This window comes from Temnothorax longispinosus, chromosome 12 (genome assembly GCF_030848805.1).
Source record: "Temnothorax longispinosus isolate EJ_2023e chromosome 12, Tlon_JGU_v1, whole genome shotgun sequence".
Taxonomy (NCBI): Eukaryota; Metazoa; Arthropoda; class Insecta; order Hymenoptera; family Formicidae; genus Temnothorax; species Temnothorax longispinosus.
This window is the reverse complement of record NC_092369.1, coordinates 6,652,856-6,673,481: the sequence shown is the minus strand read 5'-3', so window position 1 is coordinate 6,673,481 and position 20,626 is coordinate 6,652,856. Positions and strand designations below refer to the sequence as shown.

Sequence of the window (20,626 nt, the reverse complement as noted above, 5' to 3'; positions counted from 1 at the left end):
ATTAATTGCGATCTGCTGCGAGCGCAGAAAACTATGCCCTTTATCTCTCGTGTCTGCTCGAACTGTGCCGAGCTAAAGAAAATAAACACTGTCAGCTGTGAGGGATTATTCAATTGCATATTCTAACGAAAGACAAAATAAAAGTCGGAGATAGAGACGTAACGTAGACAATTTCTACATAAAGTATTACATGTGATCTTGGAAAATATCTACATCTTGGAACTCACTTGATTAAACAACACATGATTCTTTTATAAAAAATATTTAAAAACATATAACGTGTGTATTAAAAAAACTCCATTTTTAGGAAAATTATTGTGTGATTAAATGAAAGTCGGTCTAAAATTTATCTCATATTCTGAGGTTTATGGAGTTTATGTCAGTTATAAATATACGTATTTATATGGGTTTTGTCGATTGCGAAATAAAACCAAATTACTCGAAGCATTTATTACATTTATTACAGTTTGGAGATGCAGCTCTGTTCAGTTGCATTTTATAACATTACTTTTCGATAATATTGTCAGCATGTCGGCTACAATCTATATTTATCGCAATCTATACCCTATGCCCTTCGCTTCTGTTCAAGAAGCGTCCTTTAACAAGCGATTACGGTAAACTTGAAGTGTGCTGTCACCCTGATAGCGCAGTAGATTATTCAATAATATCGGATATACGTCTGTTTAACTAAGAGCGAAGTGGGGTATGAGATGATAAATATGCCACATTGGCTTTCGACGTTGAGGGACATGCGCTTTCCCCATTTATTTTTGCATTCAGAATTTACTGTCTCCAGTTTCGCGATCGTACGTACTTCCTTTAAGCCGATACACGATATATTGTGCACCCATGAAAAATGATTCGTATACGGTATATTTCTAAGGCGCTTATATTTCTAAGGCCTTCTCACATTCAAATCACTCGCATGAATCAGCCCCGAATCAAAATCGAAATCTTAGGAATAGCCTGATTAATCGTTTGGGAATCAAGCAAATTTACAGCTCTGACGTGCATGCCTTTTATACTATGTATTACGTGGATAGTAACCTTTTGACACGTGAAACCGTGTGGAGGTATTTTTAGGGGCTATGATATTTAGATTATGGCCTTTGTAACCCGTTGACAGCGTGTTTTATTTAGCCCTTAGGCGCGGTGGTGTGTCATATTTCATAGGCTTCCCTTTACACGGATATTTGCGCTTTTCAGCTTTTTCTCGTGAAATATTAAACGTTACATACATTTAACGCAAATTTTATTTCTTCTAATTAATTAACACCTTGACTGCCTTACTAAGCTGAATTTACTGTATAATAGTTTTTGCAGGATGGAATCGAATAGAAGAAGGCTACTGTAAAGGGACGGGAATAGAACACAGTATTCTCGACAACCGATAAATGTATTTATACTATAATACAAAAGAACGGTCCATTGCAACTGTAGAAAGAACGCGCGGATCGCGTTAACAAACTACGACCGTCTAAGCCGGTGTTCGAGGAGAGACTCACTGAGCTCTAAAAGGCCCAAAATAAAAAAATGCAACTATTTCCAAAATATGCAGAAACTCAGATTACAAAATAAACCGTACCAAAAAGAAATAAATACAAAAATATATATATTATGTATTATATGTATTATTTATATTATTATATATTTAACAATATAATTTTACGAACAATAAAAATACGTGACGGTCATGCCGCACAAAGCTTATATCTGTTCCACCCGCCTTGTTAAAACGTAACGATGATTAATTTTATATTGTTTGACGCACATTGATCCATCATAAACTTGATAAGGACCCAAAATAGAGGTCGAAACGTCGTTATAATTTTCAATATATTGCCAGTCAGGCCGATCATTAAACACTGATAATATAATTTTAGGTGAAATAAATATAAAACTGTCACAAATCGAAATAATAGATTTTCTCGTGATCGAAACAGACATAAGTAAAAAAAATAAATAATTTGGTTTTTAATAAATCTAGTGTATTATTTTTATATTGGCGATTAAAGTGGTAATAAAGTATGAATACTGAGAAATTGATTTAATTCGAGAATTTAATTTTAATTTTTGTTAATACTTGTTGCATTCCTTACTGTCCGTTTCCGTCATTGTCTCCAGAATCATGTACCAAGGCACGTAGAGCAACCTCGTCTCCGGCGTGGCGGAAAGTAACCTAACCGCCGAAAAACCGATTTCACGAGCGACGCGGCCAGCGGGGTTTATTCTCGCGGCGCAACACAAAATACAGAATGCCAGGATAGCGCTTTAAATCCTCCGGAGGCAGCAACATCCTTCCGGTGAAACAGGTCGACAATAAAAATCCGGTGCACCGAATGTAAAACCGGGCGGGGGGATCGTCAGAGCTCCGGCAAAAGAGCATAACCTTCCTTCTCTTTCTTCTCTCCTTTCGCGGACCTTCACCGGACCCTCTCCCAAAAGATAAATTTCGCACGCTTCGCCCCTGACGATCATTCCGGACGAATTATACGCGAGCTGCATGAAACGAGCGTTCTTCGTTCGGACACATTGTCGCGGGATGAATTTATTCAACGCAACGCAGATATTCCACCGCGATATTAATACTGTTAGAGATATCGTTTAAACATTTCGAAATGAAGATATATGAGATGGATTATGGAATCCATAGCTATCCGCGGGCTAATATAAATAATTGCATTAATTGCTGCGCATATAACGTATAATAGGTACCCCATATTATAATCTACAATTCTACATAAATCTTGTTAGGCTCTTAATACTCGAGGCAAAGCTTTTTCACACTTAAGTATTGCATGAGATTATCGTATAACGAATGATGTAAAAGATGTCCTGACTCAGCATTTCTCTCTCTTGTCGATTATTCCGAGTGATTTATTCGATGAGATAGCAATCGATTAGGATTTCTTTCGTTGCCAACACAAAGCATACGAATAGTTATTATTGCGACAATATAAAGCACGTTAAATCAGGAAATTTGCGAGCTGACGATCGGATATGAAGAACGAAATTCTATCATCATCCAATGATTTTATAATTTTCTTTGTCGAATGTAACCATTGCTTATGCGATCCGCTCTCTCTATCTCTTTTCGAATCTCTGTGACAAGCAAATTCGGCTTAAATAATCGCTCACCGTTTTGCAAAACCTCCACAGCCGCTCTTTCCCAACGCGCTAGCCATTGTCGTGACTCTCGCCAGCAAATTTCACGCGCGCAATATACGAAAGTATACGAGAGTGCAGCCAGCAAAATTCTGCCATCGTTGCCGATTCGTCCGTCCGTAAAATCCGGCAAAATGAAACGAATGGATACGCGACTTATCCGCGGCGCGTATCCGCGGTACTTTGACGCGCGTGAGTTTCCTTCGAGTCGGAGCCTCGATTACGGAATCCGTTGTCGAATATGGCCGCACGGGATTAAGCTAATTTTTCCGCGGCCGTTATCGCGTCGGCAATCTCAATTTGCAAACTTTATTTAACGCCCGTCGATTCGCCCCGAATGGAGAAAGGAAATTTATCGAATTGGAGTTGATGGTATTCGGTTGACAACAAGTCGCGCCTAATCGCGCGAGTGGAACAACCATTGTGCCGCGTTAACGCGATTTCATCCACCGTCCCCGTTCCACCCCGTTCCACCGGAAGCAAGAAACCTGCTAAGTCAATTTCAACGAATAGAGAATTCTGATCGAGTTTAATCGTGCGCGTGCCGACAACCGTAATGTTACCGTTTTCAACAGACAAAACATCTCTCTGTTCCGGATAAACAGGCTTACATCTAATTGCGCTCCTCCTCGCGCTACGTACATACGCCCAATTGTAAATGCGCAACTTTAATCGTATCATCTCGTTATGCAACAGCGTGGAATCCTGCAAACGAGATGCGCGAGTAGGAGCAGCGAGAGAGAGAAAAAAAAGAGCTCGTCAAAGAGAATCCTCTTAACGAGCCGCACTTGCCTGGCCGGTCATAGATAACAAGACGATTCTATATCTTGTTGCATTTCGGTGTAGCATCACAGCGCGCGAGCCTGTAATTCAGCGAGTATAGTCGGAACCGCAGAAGTCGCTTTTTAAAACGCAAAAAACGCAACTGAGAGACGAGCGGAGAAAAGATGGTTTTAGAAGAAAATTTTACTCTTTTAATTACGAAACGCTTTTTTGACAATTTAGTGCCGCGTCGCGGCACGTAACGCATCTACGTCAGTTGCAAAATTCCATTTTATTCTGTGTCACAATTTAGAAAAATGCATTGTCACATTTAATGCTTATATGTTTCTATATATATTTCATGTATGAAACTGTCAAGGAAAACAACTATCATAATTAGAAAGGGGAATAAACATTTATAATTAGAGAGAGAACAAGCAGAATTGTTGTTAACTTTTCATATCCATGTCGCTTTGTCCACAAACTGGAATAACGATATGAGGATAAATAGATTAGTAAGAACGAGGATCGGTTACGACATGTGCACAGAGCTCGAATGCGGCTATATTTCTAATGAAATTTTAATTTTTAATCTAGCATGCGTTTCCGCGCGGGGCTGGATAATAAATCCAAGCAGACGCGAGTCGCCAAACAAAAATGACAGGGCTACCCTCTCCGAGATCTTCGGAAAGAGTATTCTGTTTAGGCAGCCGAATTAAAAGCGACGCGCACACGGGGGAATAGGGCGAGGAGTAATGTGGACAGACAGCGTCGTCGAGAACGGTGGAGCACTTGGAGCGCACAAAGGAAGCGAATTAGTCGGTATGGCCTAAGGCATCTAATTAACGCGTCGCGTTTCACCACGGTTCCTCCGCGTTCCTCCTTCGTTCTTCCTGAAATCTGCGCCGCGCGATGCGCCGGCGCTCTTCCGTCGCCGGAACTCCTTCGGCGCCGGCGGAAGAAACGGAATGCACCCGAGTCACGCGTGATTCACAAAGCACGCACGCACGGGGGGACCGAAACAAAGTAGCCCCGGTATTGTCGGGGAAAATTGCCTCTGCAATGTTCAGTAGCCCGTCCTTTCTATCCGTGCGCGCGTACCTACCCTTCCGCCCTCGACAATTCCTCATCGGCGACGACGCGAACGCTCGCACGAGGAAAGGGAACTCGTTTACTCTCGAATTCTCAATTGCTTGCCGAGGACGGAACGTTATCTGATGATGTTGATTCAAGTGCGACGGGAAGAGCTCTCCCGCGACGGTCGGAGGGTTTTTCTGAGCGCGACGGAGAACCGGTCGAGGATCGCGTTGCGGCTGCCAATCAATGTCGAATCGCAACGCTAATTACGTTCTGTCAAAACGAGTGATTTTTGCGGACTAATAGAGTTATTATTGAAATATTACACGGATCGTCGCTATATAATAATATTAATTATTTATTAATATTATTCGTCGTGTCATTTTGAAATTTTAAACAGATGCTTTTATTTTGAAGGGAAAAAAGATTTGGTAATTACGCTCGGGAAAAATTTTGTGGATAAATAGAGTTATACTATCAAAGAATTACATAAATCGTTATTATGTAATAATATTAATTTTATTTATGTTACATAATTTTGGAATTTTAAACATATATCTATTATAAAGGGAAAAAAGAATTTACAAGGCTGCTTGTAAGGAAATATTTTAATTCGACGCATCTTTTATTGTTTTTTTTTTGTGGGAGACAATTCGAGGTACTTGGACATCCGTTCGATGTGAATCAACTTGTGTTACGCGAAGCCTCTGACACACAAGTCGTTTCGCGAAGAAATGTCGGGGACGAACGTTACTTCCACCCGGGTGAAACTCGAACACGTTATTCTCTCGACGGTCCGGTATACGTGGAAGAGAAAGGGTCGGTTAACCGCCTTTAATCTAAAATGCTGGACGTTCAAAGAGCATTACACGGCCGCTGTCCGTCGCGCTAGACAACGAGCGAGGATGCTCGATGAAGCTTTTAAGGACCTTATTTCGAATTGATGTGCATGCGGATACGACTCATTCGGTCGGGCCCGTTTACGAGGAACGGCGCCGCTAGTTCCGTGTGTCGTCAGTCCTTACAAATTGCCACTCTGACGATCTAGCAATAATTAACGTTTCGCGGTGCCTTAACGTAACACGTGCCCTCCCGTAATATAAAACGAGCGCGAAGAACAAAAGCTACGTCGAGTAAAATTGCATGAAATTTTATGCTGATTTTTTTCTTTAATTGTAAGATTTTATATGAGATCAAGCGCATCAATTAACATAAAATGCGCATTCATTGAAATCTTTAAATAATGTTCACCAAAATCTTGAGATGAGATCCTCGTGCCGACATCTGTGACGTTGCGCTTCAAGCTACTGTGGCGGGCTACGTTACCTCCGAAAACGAAACGCACCTCGCAAATCCGCTGTTTTGAATTCAACCCATGTTAACGGTGTGGCAATCGCGTATTCGTATTTCGTATAAATAAACTATGGAAAAATATACTGTGTTTGCCTTCAGCATTTTGAGTATGAATTTATTATAAAGCACCGCTATATGATAACATGACTTCGTCGATAACAAGCGCATTACTTCCGATCTTTTGCCGCCAATAAATATTTACATATGAAATATTCGTCGAGATAATCACTGCGCTAAAATTTGATCTATAGATTTTTATTTATAGAAGAAAAATAAAAACGTGTTTTTATAATAACAATATATTTCATCACCGTTATGTTATAAACATGAGTATCATGCAAGACGTCTCGGAACTATCGTCGATTTATGAATACTTGATAACTTTAAGTTCTCCTTTTTTAGAAAACTTGATTGGACATTGGACTTCAGAATTTTTATGTCAAATGTCTCGGTAATTAGATCATAAACGTAAATTAAGGTAAATGTACCAATGCCGGGACACTTAAGACCTATGTCTGGACCTATTTATCATTTTAATTTTTAAATAAGTATATCTCGAATTAAAATCAAAGATAAAAATATAATACAAGAAAAATATGTTTATCTTTGATTCTTTGATTTTAATTCGTGTTATAAGTTATTTAAGGGCTAAAATGATAAAAATGTCCAGACATAGGTACGTGTCCAGGCCATTGGTACATTTACCTTAAAATAAAATTCACTCGAATCACTGAAATAACGATAATCCTGAGACAGTCTAATATACGTAATGCATGGAGAGTATCCACGATCAACGTGGCACACATAAAAACTTCTCAGATTGTTCACGTGTACACACGAAATGAATTATAAATTCTCTTGAAAAATATTCGAGTTATATATGTATATATTTACAATCGCTTAGGCACTCTTCACGCATCGATACGACACGCGTATATACAACCTATAAATTCTTATGTACATAGCGATTTAACAATTATTAGGGAATTAGAAATATCGTTCGCTGGTCCATAAAATATATTAAGTACACAACAGGGAATGTTTAAAACTTGAACGCGCTATACATATTCGAGATTCTTATCATCATATAATAAAAGATGAATATCTCCGGTTAAATATCATACGTGATATTTTAATCATTTGATAATCAAAGAATATACAAATGTTGCAAGTGAATCTATATAATCAGACAGATATAGAATCTATATGTAGATAAATATAGAATCTATGTAGTTAATGTGGAATGACTCGAGATTTTGCACGTCTTTCTTCTTCCTGTCTTCGACAACCGTATTGTCATGTTTACCGGGAATTGTGTACAAGTTTCGGTTATCAATTATTTGGCAACGCTATGATCTGTCGGGGCATATACGAAACTTCGCTACTCCGGTGCTATCCTCCATTGGACCCGCTTGCTAACTTCTCGGGCAAACACTTTGTAATCGTCGGTTCGATTAGCTTCCACACTTCAGCCAACTGTAAACAAACGTTTGCATCAGCAATTTCCATCGCAAATCCGATAATGTTTGTGTGTGTGTGCTCTGATACTAAAGATATTTGCTTAACACGTATGTAGCTGGAAACAATACAGCGCAATAAACACAGTGGAGCTGTATAAAAAGAAAATAAAGAAGAAAGCGCTCGGATATAAATATTAAAAAATATTGTGTGACAACTCACCGAGACCTCTTCGGTTCGTTTGCAAAATGAACACACTTGTTAATCAGCAAATAATATAATATTTGAGTTGTCGACGACTGGTGAATATTTACCTCGGAATGCCCGCGAATCTGCACGCTCACGAGACTCTGCAGCACGGTGGCGAGTATCTCTAGATGCGCGTGAACGAGCTGGGTCTCCATGTGCAGGCAGAGCAGCGAGAAACAGTTCCTCAGTTCGACGTTGGCGATCACGGATTCCTGGGAGACCATCTTATTCTCGAGGTACTCGACGGTGTCGGCCTGGACATATATATGTATACGATAAAATCGCGTGCACTCTTCTCGAAATGAGCGTGCGTGCGCCGCGTGTTCGCAAACTATGACGGATTGCGTAAGGCCGCAGGAAGTTACGCTTACTCTTTATAACGGCGAGTCTCCGCGATTTCTCAGATTATACTGCCTCAAACTCAACGAGTAATTATACAATTGCGACAACGCGATTGCCGGTTACATTACCGCGTCGATTATAGCCTGCGCGATGAGCGCGGGAGAGTCATGGTTTACTGGCTAATAAATCTTAAGTAGGCACGTACGTCGGTGCCGCGAATAACGCCTTGCATTTGCCGCTTCTTGAGAGACAGCATCGTAGACAGGGCGCGTTGATGATCGGTGCTGACGCCTCGCTCGTGTCTCTCGCACAGCATCCTGTGCGCGACTAAAATGTCGAGCAGGAGATTCAGCCTCTCGCAGACCATGGTCTCCTCTCTGACCGCTTGTTGAAGGGCTCTGGTCGACAGCAGGTTGAACTCTCTAAAATTTTCCGTTTATCATATATTTAAAAGCAATCGCGAAAGCTTAAAAATTAAATTCCCCTAAAGTATAAAAGCCGAGAATGTAGGGAACGATTGTATCCTGTCACGGCGACAACGTGAGATCTCAAGCACCTTCGTTATCGATACCTAATTCTTAGAGCGAAGAAAAAAAAACAACGATTACGTAATACGGCAACAATGCGAAATCTCAATCGCACTTTCCTTATCGATATTGGACCCTTACTTCGAGATTACGTGAAAGCCCTTCTTCATGTCTTGCCAAAGGCTGGAACAGCCGGTGAGCCAGGTGCCGGTGCCGTGCTGTTCCGCGGCCAAAGTGCTCAGCTGATTGCCGAGCTCAGCCATATCCACCGCGTAATTATGCGACCTGATCGCCAGGCTGTCGGCGATGTGCTTCAGCCGGGAGATCCCGAGGAGTATCACGCGTATCTGATCGCGGCTGTTCGCGAACTCGGTCAGCGTCTCGGGCGGCATCAGCTCTTTCGCCCTCGACGACAGCTCGGACGTGGCAAACTCATCGGGCACGCGTCTGAATACCTCGCGGATCTTGTGCTGCGTCTCGTCGCCGGTGTACGTGAAGAAAAATTGTACGATTGGATCGTCGCTTACCACCGGGTGGCGAGCGATCAGCGTGAGGAACCGCAGGAGAGAGCGCCGCCTCTCTTCGAGAAATTGTGAGTCCGCTGCAACGGGACGAAATGAAAAAAAAAATGAATTTCTCGTTCATTGTCAATTGTAACGTTATAGCATTGCGATAATGTTACAATTGATAATACATACGATTGTTTATAAATTTCTAATTAACTACGAAATTATGTAACTCTTCTCGATTAACAATTATGTATGCATATGCATGTGTGTTTACCTCCTACGATTTTCTTCGGTGGTAACTTGGGGATCAATCTGTAGGGAAACCGAGCTAGGAGGAGGTCGTATAACGATACGAAATCATTGTAACGCCTGTAGACCACGGAATTGAACCTCTGAAAAAATATGAAATTTATCCATATGAGCTCTCGTTCTTCGTTACGGTGTAATTCTCTTATTCGCTACGATGGAATCTAGATAAGCTTTTATTAAAGCAATCTAAATAATAGCGCTACGTCGTTTCATGCTTCTACGAACGGAAACGCGAGCTCCGGTAATACCTTGCTGGTGACTTGATACTCCACGTGCTTCAGGAAAATGCCCTTCTTCTCGGGAACGAGGTTGACCTCGATAGTGTCCAGATTACAGATGTCCGAGTAAGTGTGACTCAGCTTTGCGGGATTGCCCCGGTGCAGCCTCTGCGCCAGAAGCGTCACTTCCGACAGATCTCCCAGAGCGGGAACGGGTAACTCTGCGAATAAGAGGATCCTCTCGAGTGAAGGACACACAGTGTTTTCTGACAGCCGCTGACCGTATTTAGCGGAGACGACAGTACAATTACTTAGTAGCAATAGAATTTGATTGACATACATTAAATTCAAATTAAGCTCCTCTCCAATACGACAGTACGAAACGTTTCTGGGCTTCGAGGACATGGCCCCTTTTTCAAATTATTCTCTCCGCGTATTTTTCAAATCTTTCCGAATTTTCATAATTCACGATAAATATATAATTGAAATATAATTCACTTAAATTATATGCTTATAATTTAAGAAAAATATATTAAAAGTAACTTAATTAAGCAAAAGTTTGATATATATGAAACAAATCGAAAGTCATAGTTTCTCAGGAGTATTTATTTTTTGTCTTGTTAATATCTTTGTTCCTCTCGTTAATTGCGCTTTTTGTGAAAATGAAATTCGTTAAAGATTTAATTAAGCAAAAGTTCAATATATAAAACAAATCGAAAAGCATACGCTTTCAGAAGCATGTATTTCGTTTTATCAATATATTTGTTCATTTCGTTTTAAATGCTCTTTTTTAAATACTGCAAGTGTCCTAGTTTCTTTCGTTGTTCCTGTCATTGTCGTGCACGAATAGAATAAAACGCCAGATCCGGTAATTCAACAATTCTTTCGCCCTCGATACCGTCGAGTCAGATCCGTCTATTTTTGCGGTTCCGTTACTATTTCGGCTGACAAATAAAAACGAAGTTGCGGCAATGAATTCGTCAATCGTCCAAAAAAGAAAGAAGAAGAGCGCGTTTTCTCTTCGTATTCTTTCCGATGTGTTCTATTTCGCCGATATTATTCTGAGACGAGCGAGATCTCGCGGCGTTATTATGGCAAATAATCATCGTCGACGCAACCTCGATAACGAACGAGTCTCCTGACCTCGCGATACCTTGACTACGCGCTCATGTTCCCACAGTTTTACCATTCACGACTCGACTTTCATAAAGCCGTCTTCGTTCCGTGCATTTATAATTCAACGTTGTATAATGAGAATGATCACGTCGTGCGGCTTCAAAACAAGAAGTTATTAAGGTCACAACGTTATTTTCGCACTAAGCCTTTACATGCTATTATGTTATTATAAAATTATAATCTTTTGTCGAGCGTGAAAAATGTAAGAATTCATTCCTCGAAAGATCTGAATACGCGGATTCCAGCAAAAATCTAATCTATGATAACGTTAATTCTTATAAAACATTCCTTTTTTAAATAAATGTTGGGGGACGAATGTTAGTGAGAATTAATCTAATATTACATTGATACAGGGGAACATGCGAAAAAAATGTAATATTAATTTACACATAACAAGTGTATGGACAGTGATAAAAATAATTTCTTTAACAAATAAGCAATTATTGATAAGTAAATTGAGAGATAAAAAAAACAATATACACGTTACGTTAGTTACGTAGCTAAATGGTAAATACAATAATATATTTCAAAGTTGCAGCGCAATTTTCTTTGAGTCGCGACAACATGTAACTTTCTAGCGATAAGCAAAACGGCAATGATTTTGCTGGTCAACGACTCCGATAACGCCTACAAGTTTCTTGATATCTTGCCGAAGCACATACGCGCATTATCCAAACACCTGTTCGATAATAGACTTATTCAAGACCTACTTTCATCGGAATCTATATACGGACTGTGTTAACGGCACGGAAGTCTTTTTGTGTGTGTATATAGCTTCTCTTGTTTGTGAAGCAAATTACTTAAGCTAAAAGAGATAAAATAGATACCGTAAGAGAGCCGCTGTAAAAAAAATACCGAGGCGAGTTCAACGCGAATGTTTAATTATCCGCGCTTGACGTCGAGTTTGATGCCTTTGCGCGATTTGATAATTTCTTATTTAAAATATGTTATTACACAAAACTGTAGCGAAAATAATCAAGTAAAGCCTTTACTTTGTTAAAAAAAAAAAATACTTTTTGATAAAAACGCTTTCGTTTCATAAAATATTATTTAAGGCTATTCTCGTTCATAAAACCTTTTTGGCAGATCATTGACAAAATAGTGTACTCACCTAACTAAACATTTTGACATTCTTCATTTAGGGACTTACATGCCTAATATTTTAACTGTTAACAAATCGAAGAGGGTAGTAATTTAAATTTGACTAACCTTGGGATTCGGAATTTTCCAGTAGCTTGTCGCTCGGTTGCTTTCCTTGTTGAGCGAAGGCGATGAGAGCGAGACCCTTGTACAGTCCGCTTCTCGTAAGATAACCCGTCTTGCTGTCCACCAGCTTCCATATCTAAGGAAGAATAGAGGAAGAATTTTTTAAAAGATCGCTTCGAGCACATACCTGACTCTTATTGTTGGAGATAAATAAACAAAACATTTAGAAGAAATACGAGCGAGTGTCCTCTCAAAATTTACAGACAAGTGATAAAAAGTATAGCGATAAAAAAGGAAGATACACGGCCCCCGAGAAAGCGTCAGCGATCGTATGTACACAATGGACTTCGTGTCCGAGTAACGGCACAACGGCGAACTCTGTGAGGGAAGCCTAAGGATTAGGCCGTAAATGAAAGTAACTGCATTCCGGGGATTTTTCTACCTTACCGCGCCATTTCGCTTCTACTTTTCCATCCTCGCTCACGCGTCTCTCCTCCACGGTGTCCCCCGTGTTGCCCCTTCTCCCTTTATCACCAGCATAAAACCCTGGCTTCCCCCCTCGGTCCCTCGCTCGTCTGTACTCAAAGAAACCGCAACGAACGGAGGACACGAGTGCACGTGAACTCACGCTGAATACAAAAGTGCATCCAGAGGCGTAAATGTAAAGAGAGAAAACCCCCGTGCCCCTCTCCCTTCTCTTATAATTTAAAGAGACGCGGCAATGCTCACAAGTTCGTTTTTATATCTCTAGAGCTTAGTAATAACGTCTTTTATAATAAATTATAATAAAATAATAAAAATTATTGTAGATCTTACATAAATAATAAATAACAATAAAATTTAATATACGTGACTTTATATCGCTCATACTTTCAACGGGAAATATATTTACCGTGAAACAATTGGCGCTTTGCGAGAGAAAAAAAAGATACGAGATAGAAAGTACATATAATCGTTTTCGAAAAGAGCAAACCGTTGTCTACGCCACTGCGGGCACCCTCGCTTTCTCGCTGCTCTCTCGAGTGTCGTTAAACCTTAATCGCCAATCAAGTTCAAGCCGGGAGGAAAGCCTGAGACAATAATAGATTCCCTATTCTGGATACGTGTGCGAATCGCGAGTAAACAACGGGAATTGGCGAAGACACGAATCGTCTCGCGTCGCACGGGCGCAAGAGTCATGCACGCACGAGTGCGTGTTGCGCTCACCGGAAGAATATGACAGAACTCGTAAATAACGAGGAAGAAGATCGGGAGACAGGGACATCGGTGAGAAGAGGCACGAGCGAAGGCATTCACCGGGAGGAGCCTCGGCGAAGAGAAAGGACAAGAGTATGCTATTCGTGGAGAGATGCGAAGGAGAGAGAGCGAGAGAACGAGGAAAGAAGATCACGTATTTGATACAACGTCGTGCGTACAGGTGTGCGGAATGTACGCAAATTCGTTTTAATACGCCACGTAAACAGGTTTATATGGCGGAAAGAGGTGGAGACAGGTGAGAGAGAGGAGCGATATCGCAGGGTCTTATCTCGTGTGCGAGACGCTTTGGAATGCTAAGCGCAAGAAACGATTTCATTGTTATCGTAATAGCGATATGATAAGATCCAGGAGAAAGAAAGAATAACAACGCTCGTATATCGTCAAACGAATTTTTTTGCGTAATAAATCACCAGATAACGCGTAACCCGTTACAAGTGTCCGAACAGGCGTTCGCGAATCATATCTAATCAGCGTCGATTAATGCCTCTACAATGTGATATATTGATTTAAAAAAAAAACACTTCGCGCGTTCCGCAGAGGATATTTTTAGAAGGGAGACGAGGGTGCTCTCGAGGACGTGGGAGTGCGCTGACATTCGTGTCAATAACAGTTCGATGCAACCGCGCGAGTACAACGGCGAATGTGACATCTATGAAAGGAACGCACGTGAACGAGGCTCTGTGTAACGAGAGATCGTGTGTGCTCGCCGTCACGCAACATCTCTACGCGAGATAATTATGCGCAGCCACTGAATCGACCGGCGCAACTCATCATCATCTCCCATTTGCGTACTCGAGGCATGTAATCTGTAAAGACGATGCTCAAACATCCCGTCGCGACTTGTAATACGACGGCAACACAATCGAAACCATCACACATGTCCGACACGCGTCTCGTTTAGACATTTATGCTCGCAAAACTGCTCGACGCGAGGGAGACAATTATCCGTATGTTCGACCGATAAATGAAAAATTGTTTATTGATTAGGGATCAATCGCAAATTGTGAGATTGTCAGTCGTGGAAAATACGAGAGACACGTTAACCGAAATAACGTGTATTGTGGAGAAACGGAAGACGTTTGTTTCGGCGGTTTTAACGGCGAGCGGTTTTCAATATAAGAGCGCCATACATTGCGTGCCAATGCGGAAGACGGCAATCAAACGATTTCACCTAGCAGGAAGACGATCCGCGTTGAAAAACGTACCGGCTGCTGTTGCGCGCCGCACTTGTTTTCAGCGTGCATCAACGTTGGGAATTGGATATTAAATATTAAAGTATAGGTATACGTGCGGAAGTATCAGGTGTAGTACGTTAATTCATCCGCACTTAATTGAAAGGCAGCGTAAAATTATACAACTTCGGAGTAAATCATCTTCGCAAAAGCCTGGAACTTTCCATGTAAAATGGGAAAGGTATCATAGAAATTCTTCATACATTCTGCGTTATTTTGACATTTTTTAGCAATATTATACGGAATAATTCAGTCTGTCTTTTTCGATATAAACGCATAATATAATTCTATTCTAAGAAATTTATTTTAAGATCTTACAGTAGCCAACAATATTTAAGTAATAAAATAATATATACAATAATAAAAAATTGCATTACGTTGAAAATCGCAGAATAATAAAAAGATAAAATATTACATCTGTTCTATAAACATAAATTATATAAAAAGTTCCACAAATTTTACGATGGTTTCAAATTATTATCGTAAAAAGAGATTGGTATACATTTGTCTCTCTTCTAAAGCCTTAATCTCCCGAGTTTGTTAGGCCGACAGCATTGATATTTATGATTTTAATTTTAATAACGGATCATCGCCTTAAAAATTTGCGTTATAACTTTTGAGACAACCTGTAGCTGGAAGGATTATTATTCTACTTGTGCGATAACGGAACACCTCGGCGCGGCCCTGCGTAATGCTATTTTGATTGTGTTGTTAGCACAATGAATGAGAGACGGACACGGCGAGTGACGTCGTGATGCGACGTGACATTTCTGGGTGTCGCATAGCCATACTGACTTTTTCGCGCGAACCTTTACAAAACAAGTTCTCAAATCGCGTTATAAAATTTCTCGAGGCTGCCCATATACATCTAAAAATATTAGTGAATTAACATTTCAGCAAAATATTTATATATATGGTGAAATTTTAATTCGATGAAATTTAGCGCAGCAATTTTACATTCAGATGAGTAAATATATAAACTCCGGAATGATATAAGTGGATGATAAAAATATAATTAAATCTTTTTTACGCAGTTTCAAGCAAGTTATGTTAATGAAAGTTTAAAATGCGACTTAAATTCAGAAAATTATGCAATGCTGGTGAATTAAAAAATATTGCTCCGTTACACATTTGCGTAAGAACGACCTAAACTCATTCTTAAATTGAATGAATTATTCATTTTTCAAGTTCATCAGAAATTTATCGCTAACGCTTTATACGATAGAAACTAGACGTCCGTATTTTCGTTTCGCGCGAAGCCGGTGTTCTTCCGAGAACTAATGTCGTTAACACGGTAACTTTCCAAGACTCAGGAACTTTCCGTGAAATCTGCACGCCGGAATTCTGAGTACACTATGCAGACGGATGAATAAAAGGTGAGTAGGCCATTCGCGAACATGCTGGAACGCGTCTGTGACGTTGTTGCGAGCGGCAGAGTGCACACGACGGTACAATTGACCCTGTCACATAATCTTGCATCATTATGAAGGGGCGTCCATGCGCGCTATCATCGACGGGTGTGTTGTTAAAGATGATAAGGCTCCGCCGACACGGCGCGGCGCCTGGAATATTTTAATCGGTTTTTAGGGATACACTCGCCGCATAATTGGCACCCCGTCAACAACGACTTTCGCAAAAAATGAACAGACACGGAACAGGATAAACCTCCCGAATTGCGACGTGAGATAACGATGTGGACGCACCGGTACAACCGGTTCGCGTCATCAGGGCGAAATTACGTAACGTAAGAATTAGAAAAATAACTGCCTGAAGGATATATTTCTTTCAATCGCCGCGCAAATATTAAATACAATCGTTCGTACGCTTCAGATGCTTTGAATATGAAAATATATTAGTTCAGTGAAACTGGATGACGCATTGGAACGAAACCGCAAGTAGCGGTAACATTGCGTGAAACGATACGAATGAGTGACAAATATGAAAAAAATACTTAGAAGAAATCAATCAGTTTATTGGAATTTTCTGCTGCCTTGAGAGACGCGATTTCAGATTTAATAATATGCGCGCATATATTAGATAAGAGTGAAATACCATCAACACCAGTAATGCTTAGAAATAGCAATTGGCATCATCGGCGTTATCTCCATTAAATGACACGCACGGTCATGGAGATTTTCCTCGAAAGAATGAACGCGCCGCGACCGAAACGCATAAAACGGCATCGGTAACACGAGAAGCGCTTCGTCGTTGATCCAGCAAATTATCCTGTCAGTCGCAATGAGGTCCACGCGTTCTTGGACACGTCGAATTTCTTCGCGACGTAAATCACGAAAAGAAAAAAGGTGAGAGGGAAAACGGTTAGGCGCTTTAACGGGATTACAGAGAGCCGGATTATGCAGATCGACTCAAATTATCCTTTCCGAGCCGGCGTCGCTCGAATAAGCGACGATTCGTTCGCGCGAATTTCTTCATCGCTCCCGACGTCACATTCAAAGCTGATGTATAAGCATCGCGTTTCCTGATACGTACATAATTGTGATATAAATGACGTTTTCCATTTTGCGATTACCTTATCCCTGCCTGATAAGTGCTCGGTTTGCATTATTATGCTCGCGAACTCTGGCATATATTTAGCCAAATTGGCTGATTATCTCCGAATAGAAAGTCGTGTAAAGATGGTCGGATTAAATTTTCTTGTTCGTCGTGCGCGATAAGAACGATGAAAAGTCGCCGGAGAAAATCTTCGTCATGCGAGAGCGAGCCTGATCGCGTTTGCGATAAATCGTCGATTATTTTGATAGTTCTGTGGTGTGTTAAGGAATTAAAATAATATCCATCTCAAATTAAGACCGTTTGTTTACTTAATATGGCAATTATTAATCAAAGGTTGATTTTCGACAGCTGATATTTTATTTATTGTTCGCATACAATAAACTCGTATCGCTGACCGACGTATTATTGCGAATGTTTTTCGAACAAAATCAGGAAATGAAGAAATATACATATGTATATTCTGATAAATAGTAGAATGATAAAAATTAACGAAAATATTTATTGCCAATTAATAGACTCCAATAGTGATAGCTCCAATCGATAGTAGCAGCAGAAAGCCTATTAATTATATTAGGCCTGCAGTTGAAAACGTGTTAAGAGATTTAAGTAATATCCTCTTGAATTTAATTAAGACTTTTCGTTTATTTGACATGACAATCAAAATCAACATAGGGCATCAAATTACAGATATGAAGGCTTCACAGCGTATCATCTCTCGGTATATGCAAAATATAAGTATCGGTATGTACAAATGTTTTCGCAATAGAGATACAAACATAACACAAGTAAATTCCTCTTGGGAAAGGTCGTGCGACACGTTAGAAACTGAAACCCGTGAGAGTACGCCCGTCGCGTTTTAAACTCGCTATCGGATTTACTCCACAGTGTAAAGGCATTTCTTTGTAACAGTCCAACGGAACGCCTTCTTCCTCTCTTATTCAGCTCTCTCTCTTAGCCACTTATTTCTCGATGGATTCGCGAAATAAGGAAATAAATGACATCTTCATCTCGTGATTGGTAAAGAACCAAGCCTTGTATGAGCTTCTCGGAAGCCAAATTGATTAACTCCATAAAATAAAAAGCGGAGTAATTGATGAAATTACAAACTAATCGCGTGCTTCGTGTGTAAGATTAAGAAGTTTGTGAGAAGTGGCGTTTATTTGGTGTCTAAGAGAATTATATATTCATGATTTATAAATTACACTAAATGCAATCGACGATCATTCTTTGGATCATTATCCAGACCATATTAGTGTTATATTCCAATATTTCAACTGACAACAATCGCAAAAGAATTTTCTTTATCCGACCTATTAAAAATAACCCTTAACAAAATGAAGTAGGATAAATAGATAAATTATTCGGAAACGAGACGCGGAAGGGCCGTACCTGATTGACGATGGAACCGCTTAGCTGCGACTTGACGAGCAGGGACCTAAACACCTCGAGCTTCACGTTTCCGCTGGTGGGCAAGCAGACCTTCTCGTAGACTTCTCTGTAGAACGCCGGTATAGAGCCTGGGATTCGTGCGGGGAGAGAAACGTGAGAGAAAAAAAAACAGAGAGAAACGAAAGAGAGAGATAAAGAGAAAAAGAGACAGGTCTCCCCGGACGGAATCCTACCGTCGGCGTCGCTCGCTCGGCTCGGCTCGCTCGACGGCTATAACGAGGCCTTCGAGAGCGGCGTTCCTAGCGCGCGGCGTATACGCTCGCGCTCTATCCGCGACCGCTCTCGTCGGTCGCGCGTGACGAAATGCCGGAGTACGTGCATGCGTTCGTATCGGGTCGGCCGTCCCGCGAACGAGCGTGCTTTTGTTAAAGGGAACCCGAGTGACTTTCTCCGTGTTTCTTACGAGAAATCGCTCCTTACGGAAATCTACCGCGCTGGATTTTCCTCAGGGTGTCCCAACGTCGTTCTCTATCGCGCCAAATTCGCGCTCGGATTACGTTAAAACCTGCGCAACCGCGCGAAACCTTTTGCAAGACTCGCGCGAAACTTTGCAGGCCGATTCATCGTCGAATCGATCTTCGTATAATTCGACATATAATTCGACATATAATTATAATACATAGAATTGTTGGAATTTTGAGGGCAACGATTTTGATAAATCCAACGTCAAGTAAGTGAAATGCTATTCAATAAATTTGCTATGTTTTTCAACGAAGTTTTATGTCATGCAAAAACGATCGAAGAGCATCCAATAAAAACCCAAGGTGAAGTCATCCCCAGAGCGATTATGAAACATCTTATGCGTCATTAGCTCCGCGTTAACACAGGCACGCTAAAATCGTACCTCAGTTTCCTTTTAATGCCAGCGCGTTTCGATAATATTCCGATTTAATCGATTCGCGTTCGCGCGGGGGAAACGCGTACACGCGAAATCCAAAAACTCGGCGAATCTTGCCCCGCGTGAAGTTTATTAACGGTACGGAAATCAGACGGTACCAAACCATCGCGACGGTCGTTACCGTTATCGTCGTCGTGGCCGCCGGTCACGCATACGCGATTTACATCGCGGACGTCAAGGCGTACGAAAGATCAGCTGATTGTCGCATCCCGGACACGCGAGCCTACGAGCGAAAAAAAAACAAGCGGGCGAAGGAAAAAGATAGGAAGCTGCATCTCCCGGTCGCGGGGCTCGTTCGCGGTCGAGCGGAAGGCAAACGAGAGACGTCCGCTCGACGTCCCGTATTCTCATTGCGCTCGCATTGATAAGGAGATCGGGACATCCGGGGGGGAAGGACAGAGAGAGAGAGAGAGAGAGAGAGAGAGAGAAGGGAGCGACCGCGTTTTCGCGAGGCAACGCGACGACGCGACGGCCGACGACGGATCGGCCGACGAGAGAACCGGTTGACCTCGCGGGAGACCTTGTCACGGAGACTGTTACGGGGTTCTCGAAGAGGCTCATCATTTACCGAACGACAGATCGGTCGACGCCATGTTGGATCATCCGTGGATCATCCGTGGATCATTCGTGCGGCGGATCGGCGACACAGAGAGAAAGAGAGAAGAAGAGAAAGAGAAAAAAAGATAGTCAGCCGTCGTCGGTGAGTCGATCGACGGTTGACGGCACCACGGCGCGAGCGTTGAAATTGGAGTTCCCGTTCCGGTCGCACGAGCGCGAACGATCTCTCGCGCACTCGCGACACTCGCGAACGTACGACGTTGCGACACGTCAACGACAACGGTGACGGCGCGCGTAAAATACCCAGACAACACACGCTGTCGCCGCGCGGCGGAAGACTGACGACGGGACGGGACGCCGCGCCGCG

General features: G+C 41.5%; 1 protein-coding gene across 2 annotated transcripts; it reads right to left on the bottom strand.

The window, feature by feature from the left end:
- Positions 1-5,530: 5,530 nt before the first annotated feature.
- LOC139823403 (sorting nexin-8) lies at positions 5,531-20,586 on the bottom strand. 2 transcript variants are annotated; one of them, XM_071795915.1, is made up of 9 exons: positions 20,270-20,586; positions 18,744-18,871; positions 12,355-12,487; positions 10,000-10,190; positions 9,717-9,834; positions 9,075-9,534; positions 8,612-8,804; positions 8,130-8,318; positions 5,531-7,833 (listed from the first exon to the last, which is right to left on the bottom strand). In XM_071795915.1, the coding sequence occupies exons 1-9, from the start codon at positions 20,292-20,294 to the stop codon at positions 7,750-7,752; spliced, it is 1,521 nt and encodes a 506-aa protein (XP_071652016.1). In that variant the 5' UTR covers positions 20,295-20,586; the 3' UTR covers positions 5,531-7,749. The 2 variants fall into 2 exon arrangements, with proteins under 2 accessions (XP_071652016.1, XP_071652015.1); XM_071795914.1 differs by having other exon boundaries at positions 8,612-8,828; positions 20,270-20,584.
- Between the last annotated feature and the right edge of the window lie 40 nt (positions 20,587-20,626).

Excerpts from the sequence above, each read along its gene's own strand:
- LOC139823403 (XM_071795914.1), bottom strand. The coding sequence starts at position 20,294 with ATGGCGTCGACCGATCTGTCGTTCG. Across the intron at positions 10,191-12,354 it reads GGAAAATTCCGAATCCCAAG|AGTTACCCGTTCCCGCTCTG; the intron begins GTTAGTCAAATT and ends TCTTATTCGCAG. Across the intron at positions 8,829-9,074 it reads GGCTTTCACGTAATCTCGAA|AGAGTTCAACCTGCTGTCGA; the intron begins GTAAGGGTCCAA and ends GGAAAATTTTAG.